The sequence below is a fragment of the Herpailurus yagouaroundi genome, unplaced genomic scaffold, assembly GCF_014898765.1.
Source record: "Herpailurus yagouaroundi ecotype Mexico unplaced genomic scaffold, PumYag 28, whole genome shotgun sequence".
NCBI lineage: Eukaryota > Metazoa > Chordata > Mammalia > Carnivora > Felidae > Herpailurus > Herpailurus yagouaroundi.
Window position 1 is genome coordinate 96,372,038 of NW_024412376.1, and position 19,390 is coordinate 96,391,427.

Sequence of the window (19,390 nt, forward strand, 5' to 3'; positions counted from 1 at the left end):
AAAGATTTTAGAGAATATGCTACTGAACTCAGTATAGGAAACAGCATCAGCATCCAACGGGTAGGAATTCAACTCCTTTTTTAAAAAGAATCATAATATTTTAGAGCTGAGAAGAGCATGAAATGACTACCCACCTCTTCATTTAGGAAAACTAAGTGAGCACATTTCGATTTGGTGACAAACAGAATAAGAATCCACGTTCCATGGTTTTGGGTAGTAGCAAACTTAAAAACAAAAAACAAGTGGTTAAGTAGCCTAACACTGTGGAGGCTTTTTTTCTTTAAAATACGAATAAGTGTCTGAATTACACATTTAAAGGTTTATCAGAAAACATCTCCATATCTGGAAACAAGGGCAAAAGATAAAGAAGTGGGACCAACTTTACGTAATTTCTTTTAAAAGTCTGAAAATCAGGGGCTCCTGGCTGGCTCAGTCAGTACAGCATGCAACTCTTGATCTTAGGCTTTTTGTTTTTGTTTGGAGAGGAAGAGAGAGCGAGCAGGAGAGCGCTCACTCCAGGGAGAGGGGCACAGGTAAGACAGATGATCCCAAGCAGGCTCCACACTCAGTGCAGAGCCTGACATGGGGCTGGATCCCAGAACCCTGAGCCAAACAACCAACCTGAGCCAAAATCAAGAGTCGGATGCTCAACCCACTAAACCACTGGGGCGTCCTGGTCTCAGGGTTTTTTGAATTTAAGCCCCACACTGGGCACAGAGCTTACTTAAAACACACACAAAACTGTTTGAAAATCAACTGCTTTTTACTTCAACTAGAACCATTAAACACATTTCACTATAAATCCTTCCGAAAAGATAGGTCTTTTGCATGTCTGGGTTTTCATCCATTGGATCTGCCCAAAGGGAGGGACAATCAAGGATATAGAAATACTCGAACTCACAGAGACAGCACGGACACTCAAAGGGCTCAAGCAAGGACTGGGACAAGCCAGCGTGTTTGCCCTAAAGGTCAGCCAACTGTTGCTTTGCAGAAATGCAAAACCTATGTTGCCAATGCCTATGGAAAAATAAATAAATAAATATCCAGATTTCAATGTGAAGTATATTAATTTTCAGATGCTGGCAACTCAATCAGTACACCATACAAGACGCTGTCCCTTCTAAGGGGAGCACTCTCCAAAGTTGGCTTTAATGCTGCCTTCTCTCACAAATGGGGGCTTGGGGGAACACGGTATTTGGAAACACGCTCATTTTGAAGAGATGAATCTCTTTTTATACTAAGCACAGTGCCACATACATTATGGACATCTTCAGTTCCCTCTGAGAGACTGAAAAGGCCCTCTGTCTGGGGGACACGGTACAAGGCGGCCTGCCGGCTGCACTCTGCGACGGTCTCCTGTTGGCCGCACGAGCGCCTGCCAAAGCCTGCTTCGGCGGACTGGCATATGCGGCCTGACAGATCACCAGAAATGCGAACCAAGTAAGCAAAACAAACCACAGTGTAGTTATTTTACATGACTTGCATGGAATAAACCTGTGAACTATAGGTGAGTCATAACATAATAAAGGACTCAATTAGGTTCAGAACAACACACCAGTGTTTTCCCTCATCGTAGCAACTAGTTCACTGGCATCTTGAGAGAATATAAGGGACATAAAGAACCCTGCTGTCTCTGTCTCACCCTTTCCTGCATGATAATTAATCTTACTAGAAAATTAAACCCAGGTTGCCAGTCGGGCATTTTCAGGGTCAGTAATTCTTAAGTTACTAGGATACCAATTAATGATACCCAAGTGCCCTAAGAAGAGTTAATGCCCCTACCCAAAATGGTTGGCTCATTCCCAAAAAAGTGTTTCCCCCGATGGCAAAATATCTGAAACTGAGATTCCTCTGAGAATAACAGCAATTTTATCATATGTAACCACTTATATAAAAAGACACCCAAAATACACCAAAGGAAATCTGGTGTCTTATTTAATAGAGAGGAAAGCACCCAAATACATGACAGACACAGAAAAATCTTCACTTTCCAAATTTTAGAGTACATAAAACCACGAGATTAATCTCTAAACTCAACACTGAAAATACAGCAATTAGGAGGCTGGAGCTCTACTAAGAATACCTGATGATCGGATTCGACTGCTTATTTTCAAATCCACATGTAAGAATGCCTAAAATGACCTGGGAAATACTTAGGCTGAAAATGGTAAGTCAAACAATTTCTTTTAAAAACTGCTGAACTTAAGTACCTGCTTCCCATCCCAGCATCCTAAATAATAAATATGGTCCTGCATCAAACTGTTTACTCCCATTACTCCCACACACATTTATGAGATTGTCTTTCAGACTGCAGATCCAAGTGAACTAAGAACTCGAGCTCAGCACAAAGCAGGAAAATCCCCATTTTTGCCTCATTTGTGCTAAACACAAAGGACAAAGAAGAAAAGGCAACACATGATCCTGCCCTCAAAATGTTTAGCACCTGGAGAAAGACAGAGGACAACACCAAGAAGTGCTGAGACCAGAAGTCTGGGTACCAGGAGCACAGAGGAGAAAATCACATCTTTCAGGGCCTGGGTGGTAGGAGTGGGGACAAGGAAGCGTCAGCAGGGGTCCACGACCCAGGCCTGGAGTGACAGGCAAGAGTCCTGTTGAGAAAGCAATGGGCTTGGGGGGGGGGGGGGGCGCGGCGGGAGGTCGGGGCAGGGGAGAGAAGGCGGCAACTGGAAACACCTGGATTTGTATTTGTATCCTGGACAATAAAGAGTGTGAGAAAAGCAGCTTTCAACAATATCTAGAAAGCAATATCCATAGGACTGGGTTGCCAAATGGGTAATGCAGGAGACAGAAAGGAATGGGGACTGATGACCAGGAAGAGGGAGGAGAGTGTTCTGCGTGTATGAAGAGGTACAGGAAATGTGATAAAATCCCTTAGAGCTGCTGAATTTGAAATGCCTGTGCAACACCAACAAGAAAAGCTGGATGAAAGGATCTAGAGCCGGAAAAATTTTTTACGAGCTTTAGCCTAGAAAAATCAATTTGGTGGTCATAAGTGTGTCAGCATTTGAAATCTATGTGCAGAGCAGATTACCAGGAAAAGGCTACAGAAGGAGAAAATATGGCTGAAGGCAGAGCTTGGGGAAGCGGTGGGAAAGGCAGCCTCCGGAGGGGATTAAAGCATGTGTGGAGAGGTAGGAGCGAACCCAGCCAAATGAGAGCGGTGTTTCAGGGGGTGGTGGTCAACAGTGTCAAACGCCCCAGAGAGGTAAGGAGGCTACTACGCCTCAAGAGTGCTCCTTGACTCTGACCATCAGGTGTCCACTGGAGGCAGCACAGGGGCACAAGCCAGCCTGCAAAGGGTTTAGAGACTGGCTGGGAGGAAAGGAAGCAGGCACAGAACGTCTACCTACTTCTTTTTCCTGAGCCTCGGCTAGGAAGGGAGGAAGAAAGAGGTGATTAGAGTAAGACAGGGGTGAGAAAAGGTTTGTTTTGCCCTGTAAGCTAGGAAAGGCCTGAATGTAACTACAGACCATTAGGAAAGAGGCAAGTGAGGAGGGAAAGGCTGAAGGTAACCAAAAAGGGTATGCAGGTGGAAGGCAAGAAGAGAAAGATCACCTCCTTCTCTGAGACCAAAGGGAAAGAGGCAAATGGTGGACGTAAATATGGACTTTGGTGGGGGGGGGGGGGGTAGTGGAGGAAATCAATGTAGATGGAGAGAACAGAGATCTCATTCCTGGTGGCCTCTTCCTTTAAAGGGTAGAAACCTCAGAGAAAGCCACATGGCCACCATGAGCAAATCTGAGTTTTAATCATTCTCTCATCTGAGTCATAGTATTGCCCAACATTTGCATTTATCAGGCACTGACATGAAGGCAAGGCCATGTAGAAAATCAGAGTTCTTAACGCTTCCAATAAAAGTGTTCCACAAATGATCATTGCTCCACAGAAACCACGTCCTGTGGTAGAAACAGGAGCCAAGGGTCCTGGTTCCATGCCCACATCACTGCCACTTAGGAGCTTAAATCATTAAACCCCTTAGAGACTCAGTTCCATGGCATGTAAAATGGTAATCTGTGCCAACTTCCCTAACTCACAAGGTTGCTGTAACAATGGAGAGAGAAAGAAATAAGCAAGTGCTTTGGAATTAAAAGGGGGTGGGGTGGGGGCGGCAGTAAAATATTTTCAAGCACAGACGTTTTTATAAAGGGAAACATTTACACCAGGAATTGCCAAGCTATGGAATCTGCTCTACAGGAGCAAGTGCAAACCCCTGTGCTATCAGGCAGGGCCTGGCAGTGGGGCCTTCACCTCAGCAAGTCAGTTCTTTAAACAGTTCTTGATAAACCCTAAGCAAGTGCCATCTTCCCCCCTAGGCTCTTCGTTAGTTTATTTTTAACACTCGTACACCAAAATTTTAGAGTTTTATTCACCTAGCATCTTAACTGGGAATTCCTGGTTCCCTTGATCTAATTCTACCTACATTTCTTTTTAAATTTGTTTTATGTTTATTTTTGAGACAGAGAGCACGAGCAGGGAAGGGGCAGAGAGAGAGAGGTAAACACAAAAATCGGAAGTAGCCTCCAGGCTCGGAGCTGTTTGCACAGAGCCCGATGCGGGACTCGAACTCGTGAACCGCTAGATCATGACCTGAGCTGAAGTCAGACACTCAACTGACTGAGCCACCCAGGCATCCCCACCTACGTTTCTAAAGTATACACCAATTAACAAGAATGGGTTCAGAGCCTTTCTACCTTCCCAACAACACCAACTCCCCATGTCCAAATTCTACCTTTTTCCCTAAAGTCTCGTTCAAATTTTAACTCTAATTGCTCCAACTACCGCTCATTGAGCTTTTACTATGTACCAAGTACAGTTCTAAGCATTTCATATGGACTACCCTCAATCTAGTATCCCTGTTACTAACAACACAGCCAGGTCAATTTCCCTGCCCAAGGTCTCACAGAATTATAACTCTCACTTCACCATGCTGAAGTGTCTGCCATCAACCCAAAGTAATTTCTCCTTTTTATTAACCACCGGTTCTTGGATAAATTACTCAGTAAGGAACTAAAGAATTTCACATACTGGCCCCATTCCTCATCTCCCCATTGCTCTGCTCTGTCTCTACCCAATCTCCTTGAACCACAGGCCCAGACATTCTTGCTGGGCTCCTCACTGTGTCTTGCCTCCATGTTTCTTCTCCCCTGAGTACTTGAGCCTGGAATGCACTTTTGCCAATACCCAAAACCCAAAGTGCTACAAAAGTCAACTCTAAAAGAATGTGCAGCTTCCTCTTTTGAAAGGCAACTTAATATAGGGGTCATAGTTAAGAGTGTGGACTCAAGCCAGGCTACTTAGATCTGGATTCCAGAGCCAGCACTTAAGGCCGGGTAAGCCTGGACAACTGAATCTCTCTAACTCTGAGTCTCTCAATAAAACTGCAATAATAATAGTGCCTACCACATGGGGATAGTTGCAAGGATTAAATGAGTTAATGCACATAAAGCATTCAGAACTGGTCCCACCATAAACAAGACAACAGTGTGAGCTCTTTAAGACTGTAATTAGTGGTTCCACACTACCTTTTTCATCCTGATGATACTTTATTTTTTTTGCACTATATAATAAATGTATTGTGTCAGTGTCTTTCTCTCCCATTAGCTCCCTTTATATCTAGTAGGTGTTCAAATACCTGTTGCCTAAAAAGGCAGAAACCTAGAATGTAACAATGTGAATACTTTCTGACCAAACTGTTCTTGACAGGAAAAGAATTTTTAACATTTTTAAAGAATGTCTAGATTATTTGATACCAGGGGAAAAAAGAATTTTTTTTACAAATTCACATGTTCTCAAGTATGAAAAAATGTTGGAAGCAACATAAGAATACAGCACCAAAATCTGTTAAAAAAAAAAATTCTTTTCCCCTACAATGCACTAGCAAATATTTGCTTTGAGGCAGAAGATTTTTTAAGAATTGGCTGTAAGGAAAAGGAGAATCTATAAAGCTTGAGTTTGTAACTGCAGGAAATTTGAATACGGAATGCTTTCTTTCCTTAATTCATGTAGTTCAATTCAAGCTTCAAATTCTTGTCCAATATATATTTTCAGAGTTCTACTATTTGTAAATTGGAACAACAACAACAAAAAAAAAACCTAAGGTGAGTTATCTAAGGGACAGAGCTAGAAATAGGACCTCTAATTACTTAAATACTGAGGCCCCTAGATTAAAACATTAAACCTCAAAACCCTTCAGCCAAAGGATTAAGGAGATTAGAGCAGGCTTGACAAATTACCACAGGGTTAGGGGGAAAAAATGCAGAGAGAAAGTAGGCCAAGCTTAAATAGGGAATGAAATGAAGTTCAAGAGAAAACTAATGGTGTGTGTGGACCCTGAACCTCTATGGGGGAAAAAAGTGTCAACCTAGTGATTTCAACAATTAAAGAAACAGCATCAGTGTAAAAATAGCTGCTTCTAAAGTTCTTGGAAAATGTGAACACACAGCAAAGTTAACCTCGGAAAATAACGATTTTCAAACAGATCTTGGCAACTGGAGAGGAGAAATACAAGGCCAAAAAATAAACTTGTTATGATAACAGGAACCAGGATTCTCTCTTAAAAGGACTTCTGCTTAAATATCCCATTAGTAATGGTCACTCCCATCAAAACAACCAAAATCAAAACTACTAAAATTCACTCATCATCAAGACTCCCCTTTGGGTTTTCTGTCCCTGAAGATTATCAGTTGGCTCAAAATAAATCACAATTAATCTAGACAAGAGCTGAAATGACTCCGGTGGCTACATGAGGGCCTGGGAGAGCGCACGGCCTGGAAAGCTTCTAAAGAGTTGAATGTCTCCATTTTGGCAAAGGCACAATGTGAGGGACCCATGGGGGATCCAATAACTCTCCACAAACATCTCAAGTGTGAAAACAACAAGGAGGAACAGGAATTTCTTATCCTGGTACCAAATGTACTTCTGGCATTTTGAGAAGGAAGAGAACATAAAACGTACAAAGAAAACAACTCCAATTAATACCACCCAAAAAGATTTTCAAGGTTCAATTGTAGGCTTTCTTCTTCGGCTACTATAAGTAATTCTATTATTCACACTAACTCATTTCTAGCAATTTTTGAATTTTTCAAAAATGTCTTGCTTTTATTACTTAGAATGTTTCCTTCAGAGTTTAAAGTGTTTCTTCAAACTCAAAAACAATTACCAGGATCAGGACATTAAAGATGGAAGCTTCTACTCAGCTCTAATGGTGAAACTGAAAATCTGATTTTCTCCAGTTTGTAAATATTGGCTCAAAGGCCGGGCGGTGGCGGGGGGGGGGACCCCAAACCCTAAAAAAATACACACATCACAGAAGCAAAACAAAATCGTCCACAGGCCCTGTCTAGTGCTCAGGCTGTCTGTCTGTAGCTTCTGCTCTAAAATTTCCATCAGTCACTTGCTACTACTTTTTCACTTCTTTATTTAGTTATTTGGGGGCTCTAAATTTTAGCCAGTGTCTAAGCAGATCCTAATTTCTCCTAAGATAGGAAGTATTCTGCTGCAGGCATCATCAGGGAGTTGTGTACACAGATAACCTTTCTGCTTTGTTATCATTTTCTTAACATAAACATTTAAGTAGGGCAGGTCTGCCCAAGTTCACTGAGCACTAGCTCCTGGAATCTAATTTGCTATTAAATTACTGTTACTGTAATAAAAACATCTTTAGAAAACTGAGGAAAACTAGATAAGGTTGCATCAGAATCTTTGCCCACAAGCTTGCGAGTGTTGATGCACAACAAAGTGGAGTCTTTGCGGTTCTACTCCCTTTTCTTCCCTGAGGCTCCTCTCATTTCCTTCTCAACAGGAAAAGCCCCACCAATTCAGCAGGATCTTTTAGCCTGAGGCCCACATGGGAGACAAGGACCGCTGAGAAGAGGGCACTCTTTTAACCCTGCTGGGGTCCATTTCAGCTCTTCTGGAGAAGTTTTCATTTCTAGACCCTAGAACAAACCTCATGAAAATCAAAGATACAGATTCTTGAGCCTACCTGTATACCTGCTGAATCGATCTCCTGGAGCAAAGGAATTTTGAACAAGTTGTATCTTTAGCAGGCTTCCCCCAGGTCATTCTGCTGTGTTGCCACGTTTCAGAATGAATGTAAAAATTCTCTTTGATCGACAGCAGTGGGCTTCTAACCCAAGAGGACTTGTAACAGGCTCCACACATCACGTGGCATAAGCCAAGGGCACATGCTGTTCCCTCTTCCTGGAATATTGATGCTCCCTGACCCCTGGCACATCTGCTATGGTCTGAATGGTCATGTGCCCCCCAAATTCATGTGGAAATCCTAAATTCATGTTGAAACCCCATAGGTGAGGACAGTAAGAGGTGGAGCCTTTGAGAGATGGTTAAGTCATAACAGTAGAGCCCTCAAAAATGGGATTAGTGCCTTACAAAAGAAGTTACACGGAGATCCCTGCCCCTTACCCTAAGTGAGGATACAGTGAGAAGATGTCAACAGAGAACTAGGAAGGTCTTGAGAATGTGGTCATGCTATTGCCTTGATCTTGGGCTTCCACCTTTCAGAACTGTGAGAAATTTCTGTTGTTTATAAGCCACCCAGTCTGTGATATTTTGTTCACAGCATCCCAATCAGACTAGGACAATCCCTCACTTTTTTCCCTTTTTTTACTCACTATTCAGGTCTTGTGTGAATTCTTCTCTTAGCTCCTTCATTCTAAACTGCAGTCCCCCTTTATCCTTCTTATAATAAATAGTCTGTGGATACCTTTATAGTGCTGGCCAAAGTTCTTACAACTTAATCTGAGTAGTTATTTGAATAATGTCAGTTCCCAATTAGACAGTTAAGGTCCAAGAGGACCAGAACCATCTGTTTGGCCCACCATTGTAATCCCATCCCCAGCACTATGCCTGGCACATAGCAGGTGCTCTAGATATTTTAGTTAGAAGTTGCAGAATTCATGGTGTATAGGGGAGAGGGTGTGCTTCTTAACTCTACAAGAGTGTTTTATCAGCAGGACACATACCATCGACACACCAAAAGTGAACTGCCTGAAGGGTTACATCATTGTGTAATAAGGAAGTTGCTCTTTTCAACTTTAAGATAATAAGAGAACTAAATATGGAAGAAGGAAAGACTGTACAAACGAATGTAAAGTGAAACCACCATTACAGAGTTTTCCACCATGGACCAACTCACACTGTTAGGCTGAAAATGGAAGATTCAGTTTAAGAGTTGCCATGAATCAAGGTGATCCAAAATGGCATTGACAGCTGCAGGTGACACCTGGGTTTTGGAAATTAGGTAGAAGCATTTGGTAATATAAATCATCCCTCACTGATGCCCTAAGAGGCCACAAGGTAATCAGAGACCATTAGGACTCAAAATCAAATTTACCTGGAGGGGTATGGCATGGGACCACATAAGGAGATAGAAGCAGTAGCAAATTTAAACGGATACTAAATTCTGCTAGATACCAATAAGTAAATTAAGATAATTGTACTATTTACACATATACCTCAAACTTTAAGTGAAAAAAAAAATGGAAACCTATCATTTCTACTCTTTTATAAGCAGATTCTCAAGTTCCCAGAATGATCTTCAGTTTTTGCTTCTAAAGACGAAGCCACCCTCATTTCTTCCCACCCACTTGCCCCTAGCCACAGGTAAGCTGAGCCAGGAAGGGCTTGAATCAGGGACTTCTCAGGCAGTCCAGTCCCAAAGCTTTAAATACCAACTGTATGCAAACACAGACCAAAGTTATCATTTCCAGTCTTAACAGTTTCTCTGAGCCGGTCTCAGAGACTTGTGAGTCTACCTGGACAAATAATGGCATCTCAAACTAGGTATCTGATCTACTCAGAGCTCTTGCCTTTCCCTCCAAACCTGCTACACCAAGGTCAACTCCACCTCAGTAGCAGCTATCATCCCAGCATCCACACCTACCAAGTTAAAAAAAAAAAAAAAATCCTTGATGACTCACTTTCCCTCACCTCAGTCTCACTCCCATCTCTAATCAATCAAAGTCCTACCAGTTCCCAGTCAAAAACATCCAGAAATCTGCCCAGTGTGCACCAAGCCCACTCTTATCATCCTACTCTAAGCCATCATCATTTCTCAGCCCTTAACTGGTCTCCCTGCTTCAACCCTTGCCCCTTCAAGCCTTTTTCCACCCAGAAGCCAGAATTATTATTTTTTTTTTAAAGAAAGATTTATCACTGTTATGCTCAAGATGGTCCAGTGGTATCCATTCCTACTTAACAAGCAGAAGTAGAAAGATCACAGTACTGAAGGTGCTAGCTCTGGCTCTGTTACTAATTATAATAAATCTTGGCAAAATCAAGTGATTTCACCCGCCTAGGCCTTCCTACCAAATGAAAGGGCTGTATGTTTAACTTCACAAGTCTAATATTCTAAATCCAATATATTTAAAATGCCCATCTCAGCATATTCCATTTGTCTGTTTCAATAAAACATCTATTCCCTAAATCCTGTATCTAACTCTCTCTCCCTCCCTCCCCCTCCGTCTCTCCCTCTCTCAGGGTCCATGCTCAGAAGCACAACACAGAAATACCACAGCGCCTCTCTCACATCTGTTTGTTATCTTTAGGCAGAAAGGGGAGACAGCGAGGAACCTCAGCCTTCCATTTGGGCAGGTCCATCTCCAATGGGGCGACTCTACACCTGGAAGGCACCCATGTAAGATCGCTGAGGCCTGGCTGTACCCTCACGGATCACTTCACGCCACTACACATCTCCCAGCTGATACAGAAGAACTAACACGCCCCCAGAAAGACCAAGTGCAGATTTTTGTGAGCCAGGCCTCTAGGTGGTCATAATATTGACCTGCTGATCACTTTCTTTCCTGTAGATTTTAGGAAAAACTAACTTTTTTTTTTTAAGTTCATTTATTTTTGAGACAGAGAGAGACAGAGCATGAATGGGGGAGGGGCAGAGAGAGAGGCAGACACAGAATCGGAAGCAGGCTCCAGGCTCCGAGCCATCAGCCCAGAGCCTGAAGCGGGGCTGGAACTCACGGACTGTGAGATCGTGACCTAAGCCGAAGTCGGACGCTCAACCGACTGAGCCACCCAGGCGCCCCAGGAAAGACTAACTTTTAACTATGAAGATGACTTATTCCAGAGAAGAATACCATTTTTTAGGAGAAACAACTAAAATGTACAAACCATGTTCATCTCCCACAAAAGGAAAGGACTGTGTAAGGAATTCACATGTACGTGGCTTGAGAATGAAAGAGAGCCAAGCAGACAAGAGGATTTTCCCAATTTGGTTCACTTTTTAAAAATACTGTTTCATGGAAGCCACGGGGAAGGGGGTGGAGATGAACAAACAAACCGCAAAACCCTCACACTCAAAAAGCCAGGAAAGAAAACCTCCTCTGACTTGCCTTAGGACAAATTAAGCAAATAAAGGAAAACCACTTAGCTACCCCCACACCCCTTCTCGCAGGGGCACCAACAGCCGATTTCCTCTATCCCCATTCTCTATCCTTCTGCCCCAATGCCACAAACAGCCCAAGATAATTGCTAATATTCTGGTCCTAAATTCAGAGTTTAACTGCTCTGGGGCTAATTCCCTGCTTTCTCTGACGTCCCATCTCTATGCTTCCCTTTGATTCGTGAGAATATTAAAATTTGATACTTTAATCCAACCTATACTTTTTAACATTCATTTCAAGGAGAGGGAGAGAGACGGGAAGGGGCAAAGAGAAAAAGAGACAGAGAATCCCAAGCAGGCTCTCGTCAGTGCAGCGCCCCATGCGGAGCTTAATCTCACAATCTCACAATCCCACAATCTGTGAGATCATGACCTGAGCCAAGATCAAGAATCGGCTGCCTTGGCACAAAAACAGACACGCAGATCAATGCAACAGAATAGAGAACCCAGAAATGGACGCACAAACGTATGGCCAACTAATCTTTGACAAAGCAGGAAAGAATATCCAATGGAATAAAGACAGTTTCTTCATCAAGTGGTCCTGGGAAAACCGGACAGTGACATGCAGAAGAATGAACCTGGACCACTTGCTTACACCACACACAAAAATAAACTCAAAATGGATGAAAGACCTAAATGTAAGAGAGGAAGCCACCAAAATCCTTGAGGAGAAAGCAGGCAAAACCTCTCTGATCTTGTCTGCAGCAACTTCTTATTCAACACATCTTGAGAGGCAAGGGAAACAAAAGCAAAAATGAACTATTGGGACCTCATCAAAATAAAAAGCTTCTGCACAGCAAAGGAAACAATCAGCAAAACTAAAAGGCAACCAACAGAATGGGAGAATGTATTTGCAAACGACATACTGGATAAAGGGTTAGTATCCAAAATCTATAAAGAACACATCAAACTCAACACCCAAAAAAAACAAATAATCCAGTGAAGAAATGGGAACAAGACATGAACAGACACTTCTCCAACGAAGACATCCAGATGGCCAACTGACACATGAAAAAATGCTCAACCTCACTCATCATCAGGGAGATATAAATCAAAACCACAATGAGATACCACCTCACCCCTGTCAGAATGGCTAACATTAACAACTCAGGCAACAACAGATATTGGCGAGGATGCAGAGAAAGAGGATCTCTTTTGCACTGCTGGTGGGAATGCAAGCTGGTGCAGCCACACTGGAAAACAGTATGGACGTTCCTCAAAAACCTAAAAATAGAACTACCCTACAACCCAGCAATTGCACTACTAGGTGTTTATCCAAGGGATACAGGTGTGCTGTTTCAAAGGGGCACATGCTCCCCCATGTTTACAGCAGCACTATCAACAATAGCCAAAGTATGGAAACAGCCCAAATGTCCATCGATGGATGAATGGATAAAGAAGATGTGGTATAAATATACAATGGAGTATTACTCGGCAATCAAAAAGAATGAAATCTTGCCATTTGCAACTACGTGGATGGAACTGGAAGGTATGATGCTAAGCGAAATTAGTCAGAGAAAGACAAATATCGTATGACTTCACTCATATGAGGACTTTAAGAGACAAAACAGATGAACATAAGGGAAAGGAACACAAAAATAATATAAAAACAGGGAGGAGGATAAAACATAAAAGACTCTTAAATATGGAGAACAAACAGAGGGTTCCTGGAGGGCGCGTGTGAGGGGGGATGGGCTAAATGGGAAAGGGGCATTAAGGAATCTACTCCTGAAATCAGTGTTGCACTATATGCTAACTAATTTGGAGGTAAATTTAAAAAATAAAATAAATAAACATTAAAAAATAAAATAAAATATAAAATAAAATAAAACTGATTTCAAATTAAAAAAAGAGTCGGCTGCTTAGCCAACTGAGCCACCCAGGTGCCTCAAATTCAACCTACACTTTAAAAAAAAAATATTTAAAAATATCCATTTTATCAGGTGTGTGAAGTTAATGTTAAGTCTATGAAACGTGAGATATTAGATAAAAGAGCTAAACAGATCTGAAACCTAGTCAGATAACACTAATACCCCTGATTTCCAGATTTATTCCCCCTTCATTCCAAGAGCTTAATGCTGAATCCCCCCCTTCACATAGGCTGCCCTGAGCCCTCCATCTCCAGGGGCTCAAGGCAGTCGGCACCACAGCTGCCAGCAGCCCAAGAACCCTGAGCAGAAACTAGACGGAGCCACCACCATGTTAAAATGAATGCTAACTGGGAACACAGCACAGGCCCAAGGTGAAAGGTTCACATCTGCCCAAACTGTTGACAGCAGATGACCTTGGGCCAAGAAAACCCCATGCTCCAATCACCAAACCTATAGAGGATTTTGTTCCTTTCAAATATCCATTCAGAAAATATCCCAGGGCCATCTAGCATGGTCCTATTGGCCTAACATATTACATCTGAGGAGCTTTGAGACCTTGGAGAAATCTCAACTTGGCTTATCTTTTCTTCACCAAGAAAGCAAAAAGTTGACTAGGATTCTCTCCCCTGGAAGGTCTATTAGAAATCCCATTGGTTCAATTTACCTAGGTTCACCGCTTTATGACAACCACTTGAAACTTTCTCCTAGGCACCAAGTAGTAGATAGTTTGGACTCCACTGACCTCTAACTGTTTCATGTGTGGAGGCTGATGTACACACTAGACTGTCATCTCTCCTGGGGCAGCACCAATACTTGCCTGGCATCCCACCCTGCGCTTAAGCATATGGTGGAGCATTTGGCAGACAATGCAAATATTTGCTAATTTGTCTTAAACTTGTTTTAAAGCAATTTTTAGTGGCATGGTTTTTTGTTTTTAAAGAAAATATGTTTAAATTTCCCCCTTACCTGTTTTTTAAACTAGGAAAACAGTTATTTGATAAATAAGGCAAAGAAAATCCCACTAAATTCTTTACTGTCTGAATTATAAGGCAGGCTGGCTGACTGACCATTGTGAGGAAGATCTCACTTCATTTCACTCTAACTTAATTTGCTGCCTACCTCTCCCCCTAGCCCAGCACACAATGTTTAGTAAATATCATTACAGTGAATTTTCATAACTTATGGGAGTTATGAGTTCTGCCATTTTGGCCATTTCTACCACTTGTTTTCCTCCCGCTTTCCCATTTTTCCTCAGCCTCCAAATAAGTCACATGGTGAAAACATCCAGAGACACTCCATCTCAACAGCTGACTGTGGATGGAGCCATAACCTCTTTAAACCAAAAGCTGACACCCCAGAGGAACAGATTTTCCTTCTTCAAGATAAGGGTTATCTTTCCAGTTAAGCATCCTGGAGTCTGTTTTGGTTTTGTTTTTAAATCTTAAGGAATTTTACCTTCTAGCACTAGGTAAGACTGATATCTGGGTGCCCACAAAAGCCTTTGAGCAATGGATATGCAAATTAGAATGTTTATACAATAGATGTGACTAAACCAAGGACATTACCTTAACAGATAAGCTTCAAGACAAATTCACTTCAAACATTTCACTTTGCACTACTAATCTGAATTTTGGAGTAACTAACTGGTGCTAATTTAGAATTCCAGTGATAAGATGTGTGCTCTGATTCTCTTCATTCAAACACAATGCTGCCATTTACAAAGGAGCAGAAAAAGGAATTTCTTCTTTGTTTAAAAAGATAAAGTATTTTGGTTACTTGAAAAAGCCAGAGTTGAATAACATTCTGTATTATATTTGTGACTCACTTTCAAATGAGAGGTCACCATACCCCCACTCCTTTTTTAGGTGGTAAATAAAACAGAACTTCAGTTTCAGAGTTTCTTATAATTTACAGGGAAATCTTTATAATCTTTAGAAATACTTTGCCTTCAACATTTTAACCTCTTACTTTCACTTTTGTATGGTTTGGATCTCAGAAAAACTAACTGGGGTAGAGGAAGTCTTAACTTTTTTTTTTTTTTTGCTCTACAATGTCAGTGTTCCCCCAAACAAACAAAAACAATAGCTCAAAACCTTCCTGAAACTTTATGATAAATACCGTGATTGGGTTGTAGATTATAAAACAGAGCGAACGGTACTCATGATCTCTATATTTTACAGCATATAAGTTATGGCCCAATAAAAATACTTTTTTAAAGACCTTCCTGAAAAATCACATTTCAGTATCCGTCATCAGCAATTTAGCTCAGACCTGAGTTCTCTTGCATCAACATGATCCCAAAGCCAAAAAGGAGTCTCACAACCCAAAAGCTATTGACATCCATGCCCCCAATTCTCCAGAACCTTCCATCTCAAATTTTCACACCAGAATTGTCCCAGATACAAAATTTCACTCACCTCAACCGACTGAGAAGGCATCTTCAGCTTGGTGAGCTTGGCTTTCGCAGGCACTTTTAAGTCTGTTTTTTCAAAGGTCTGCTGCCGGTAGTCCTCCGGCAGTGGTTTCAGTTCAGGAGACTCACTTGGAGCCTGATCTTGACCATCCATGGGCCGGACATAAGCCGTGGGCTTTTGCTGCATTGCCACAGTTTTTGAGGGGAGGGAAGGTGGGGGGAAAGTCTGAGAAGGTGGCTGGGGAGGGGCTACCCCAAGGCTGGCAACTGCCACTAAACTGTCTTGAGGGGTCTCTTTATCATGGACCTTGACCACTAGGTCTTTGGGAGATTTGGCCGGGCAATAGCCTTTATTGTTACTGTTACTGCTGTGAACCTTGTTGCTTCCTTGTGTCCTGGGAAGAGTCTGCTGGTTGGAATGTACAGGTGACAAGGGGGCCACTGGGGAAGGCAAAGAGAGCAAGGGAGAGAGCTCCCTCTCTGGAGCAGAGTCTGTCACCAAAGCACAGCGGTCTCCATCAGCTCTGCGGTCACCTTTTTTGTGATGAGCAGAGCCGCACCCCTCCTGACCGAGGCGATCTTGGGTCAGGTGCTGGCTGTCTGGTGGGCCATAGCCTCTGACATGAGGATTTGACATTGGTTCCATTCTTGGCTGTGCCATCTTTGGATTGTGGCTGATGTTACCAACAGGAAGTGGTCCGGAGGCAGGAGTGTTAATAGGCTGGTGGTGGGCACTGGTGTGGAAGGGGTGGGGTGGAATGCTGCTCCCCTTCTCAGGAAATGAAGGATATCTTGGCTTTCCCAACCTATTTTCAGAAGCATCCAAGCGATGAGGGTGGGACTTGGTACTGAGGAACTCCTTCATTTCTTCATAGTTTCCCAACATGTTCTGTATTCGACTGGATAGCTCATCACCTTTTTCTGTCTGAAAAAGGAAAGACAGCAGAGTTAGATACCAGAAAAAAAAAAAAAAAAACTAAGGAAAACCACTATTTAATAAACAATGTTACATAATACCATTTAAAAGGGGGAAAATAACCACAAAACTTCAATTTAATGTGACAGGAAACGTAACATGAAATTTAAACTCAGTTCCCCTGTTGAGAAGCCTGTCACGGACAAATATTACTAAAGACAAGAGACTGACATTACAAAAGACTATAAACTTTGGTAATTTGCACAACAATGTTCAGAGAATTTTCATAGTTTGTTTTCAAAACCAACCTAAGATAAGTTGTCTTATTTTCACGTTTGTGACCCTTGTTCAAACCCATTTTCAATGCAGAGTTAAATACGGTGATAAATCAGACTTTCTAGTATTCAATAAATACCTTGTAGGGCTCTCCAAAAAGGGGGATCTTTTCAGGAAATGCCTCTTTCTCTTGGTGAGCTTCCTGGTTGCGTCTTTCCTTCTCTCTAATTCGAAGCAGATTTCTGTCTTCATTGTACAAGCTGTTTCAGATGCCACAAAAGAACAAAAACAATAAAATTTATCATGTCCAAAGTTTTGCTATGCATATGTAGATGTGTGAAGGAGGCCAGGATAGGTCAACAAGAACGTATGACAAGGGAGATGTTTTCAAGAAAGCCTAAGTCCCCTCAACCCACTCTTGGATTAAGGCTGTGACCCTCCAGCTGCGGGTCCTGGCTCCAGAAACCTAAGCATTCACTCTGGAATACTGCCTTCATGGCTCAGGACTGATTCCAAACTGAACAGTCTTTTATAGGCAGTCATGGAAGAGAGACAAGATTAATGATATTTTTACTTTTAGCTTGCAAAATATGGGGTAGAGGTAGAAGCTTTTCATCTGAAGGAGTCAGCAGGATGTGAACTTTAAAAAGGCTGTTTTCCTGGATCAGTATTATACATTCTGGAAGATTAAAATCAAAAGGCTTATTTCATAATTAAAAGATTACCAACCACCCCAAACAGCATTTACTTTATTCTCAGCTTATTCTACTGGGAGTGTCTTGGCATGTAAATCCGAAAAGATAATTTTTATTTCTCATTTCAAACGTCAAGGATGGGAAAATCCAATTGTAGATGTCATCTCTACCTACCGAGAAGTCTGATAATCTGCTTGCCCTAAACCACATAAAACTATATCCTACATCCTTTTAAACCACATAAAAATACATCCTAAATCATCAGCCCTGGCACCAAAGGGGTTAAAAATGCATTCATTGACAAATAAATTGCAGAGATGGAAACCAAAAAGAGTGCGGTTTTAGCCAGCATATAAACCAAAAGTGGGCTTGCCTCAGGTGGGCAACACAGGCCACACCCTCTCGACCCCCCACAAGGTGATGTATGAGAATAACGAAAATAAGAACTATAAGCCAACTTCTGTCCTCATAACACTTCCTTCTAGGGTATCTACTGAATCCTTTCCCTCGCCATTATGTAAATAAATAAGTAGGAAATTTTTCAATTGTCTTGCCAAGACAATATATACCTTTAGAAACTCGCCCCCATCTCAGACACCCCTTTTCCTGGCCTCTGCTCTCATGTCTCTTTATTTCCTCTGGCAAGAGCCTACTTACTGGTCTCTCTGCCTCCCCAACATCTTGTCCCTCTAAATTAACCTTCTCATGGAAAGAAATCCAATCTAAAACTCTGGTTTTTGTGGCACTATCCATATTTTAAAATAACAAGAATTGGACAGCTCTTTGCTGCTGCAGAATAAACTCTAAATCTTTGCTTTGGCATTAAAATTCCCCCATAATCGGGTACAGATCTACTCTAGCTATTATCCTACTGTCTCCCTTGCAGGCCTGCCACAAGCATTCTCTTGACAGTCATGTCCATTCCCCAAACATACCCTGTTAAAGATACCCTCTTGCTCCAATCCCCACCCCAAAAACCCTGAATGATATCCAATTCTTCAGGACCAGCTTACACACAAAATACGATTCTCCTGCAGACCACATCTATATTCCAGGCATACCAGACTATTCCCTGCTCCTCACTGACATCCTAACTTCAATGCTTTCATTCTAAGCAATTTCCTCTGCTTCTCTCTCAACCTCACACCCCCATCCCCCATTTTCAGCCACCAGCAAATCTCTGGAGTGAAGGTTCCAGTGTTATTCACCCTAAAGGGTTCCTCAAATCCACCAAGTATGTGCTGATAGAACATACTGATTGCTTCTCTCTCCTCCTCCCCTTCCCCCTAGAATGTGAACTCCATCAAAATAGAACGACTCATATTTCTCTCTTTCCTGATACTAAAGCATGGTACTTTGCATTGAAGCTTATCATTTAAGTATTTTTTTAATTAAAAAAAAAACAGCTGCTATTGCTTACAGTATATTTTTTAAAACTTACTTGTAATTACAAAACAAACAAAAAAATGCTGAAAGACACATGCAAAAACAATTTTTAAAAAATAGTCATCGGGGTGCCTGGGTGGCTCAGTCACTTAAGCGTCCGACTTCGGCTCAGGTCATGATCTCACGGTCCGTGAGTTCGAGCCCCGCGTCGGGCTCTGGGCTGATGGCTCAGAGCCTGGAGCCTGCTTCAGATTCTCTGTCTCCCTCTCTCCTCTCTGACCCTCCCCCGTTCATACTCTGACTCTGTCTCAAAAATAAATAAATGTTAAAAAAATAAAATAAAATAAAAAAAATAAAATAAAATAAAATAAAATAAAATAAAATAAAATAAAATAA

At 41.9% G+C, this 19,390-nt stretch overlaps 1 protein-coding gene across 3 annotated transcripts in view; it reads right to left on the bottom strand.

The window, feature by feature from the left end:
• Nucleotides 1-19,390, bottom strand: part of AFF1 (ALF transcription elongation factor 1) — a 135,702-nt gene that overhangs the window by 80,658 nt on the left and 35,654 nt on the right. For all 3 annotated transcript variants that reach the window (XM_040478867.1, XM_040478858.1, XM_040478849.1), the window contains exons 2-3: nucleotides 17,053-17,173; nucleotides 15,726-16,646 (exon numbers count right to left, since the gene is read on the bottom strand). In XM_040478867.1, the coding sequence (XP_040334801.1) occupies nucleotides 15,726-16,646; nucleotides 17,053-17,173 (1,042 nt within the window). The remainder of the gene's footprint in view (nucleotides 1-15,725; nucleotides 16,647-17,052; nucleotides 17,174-19,390) is intronic.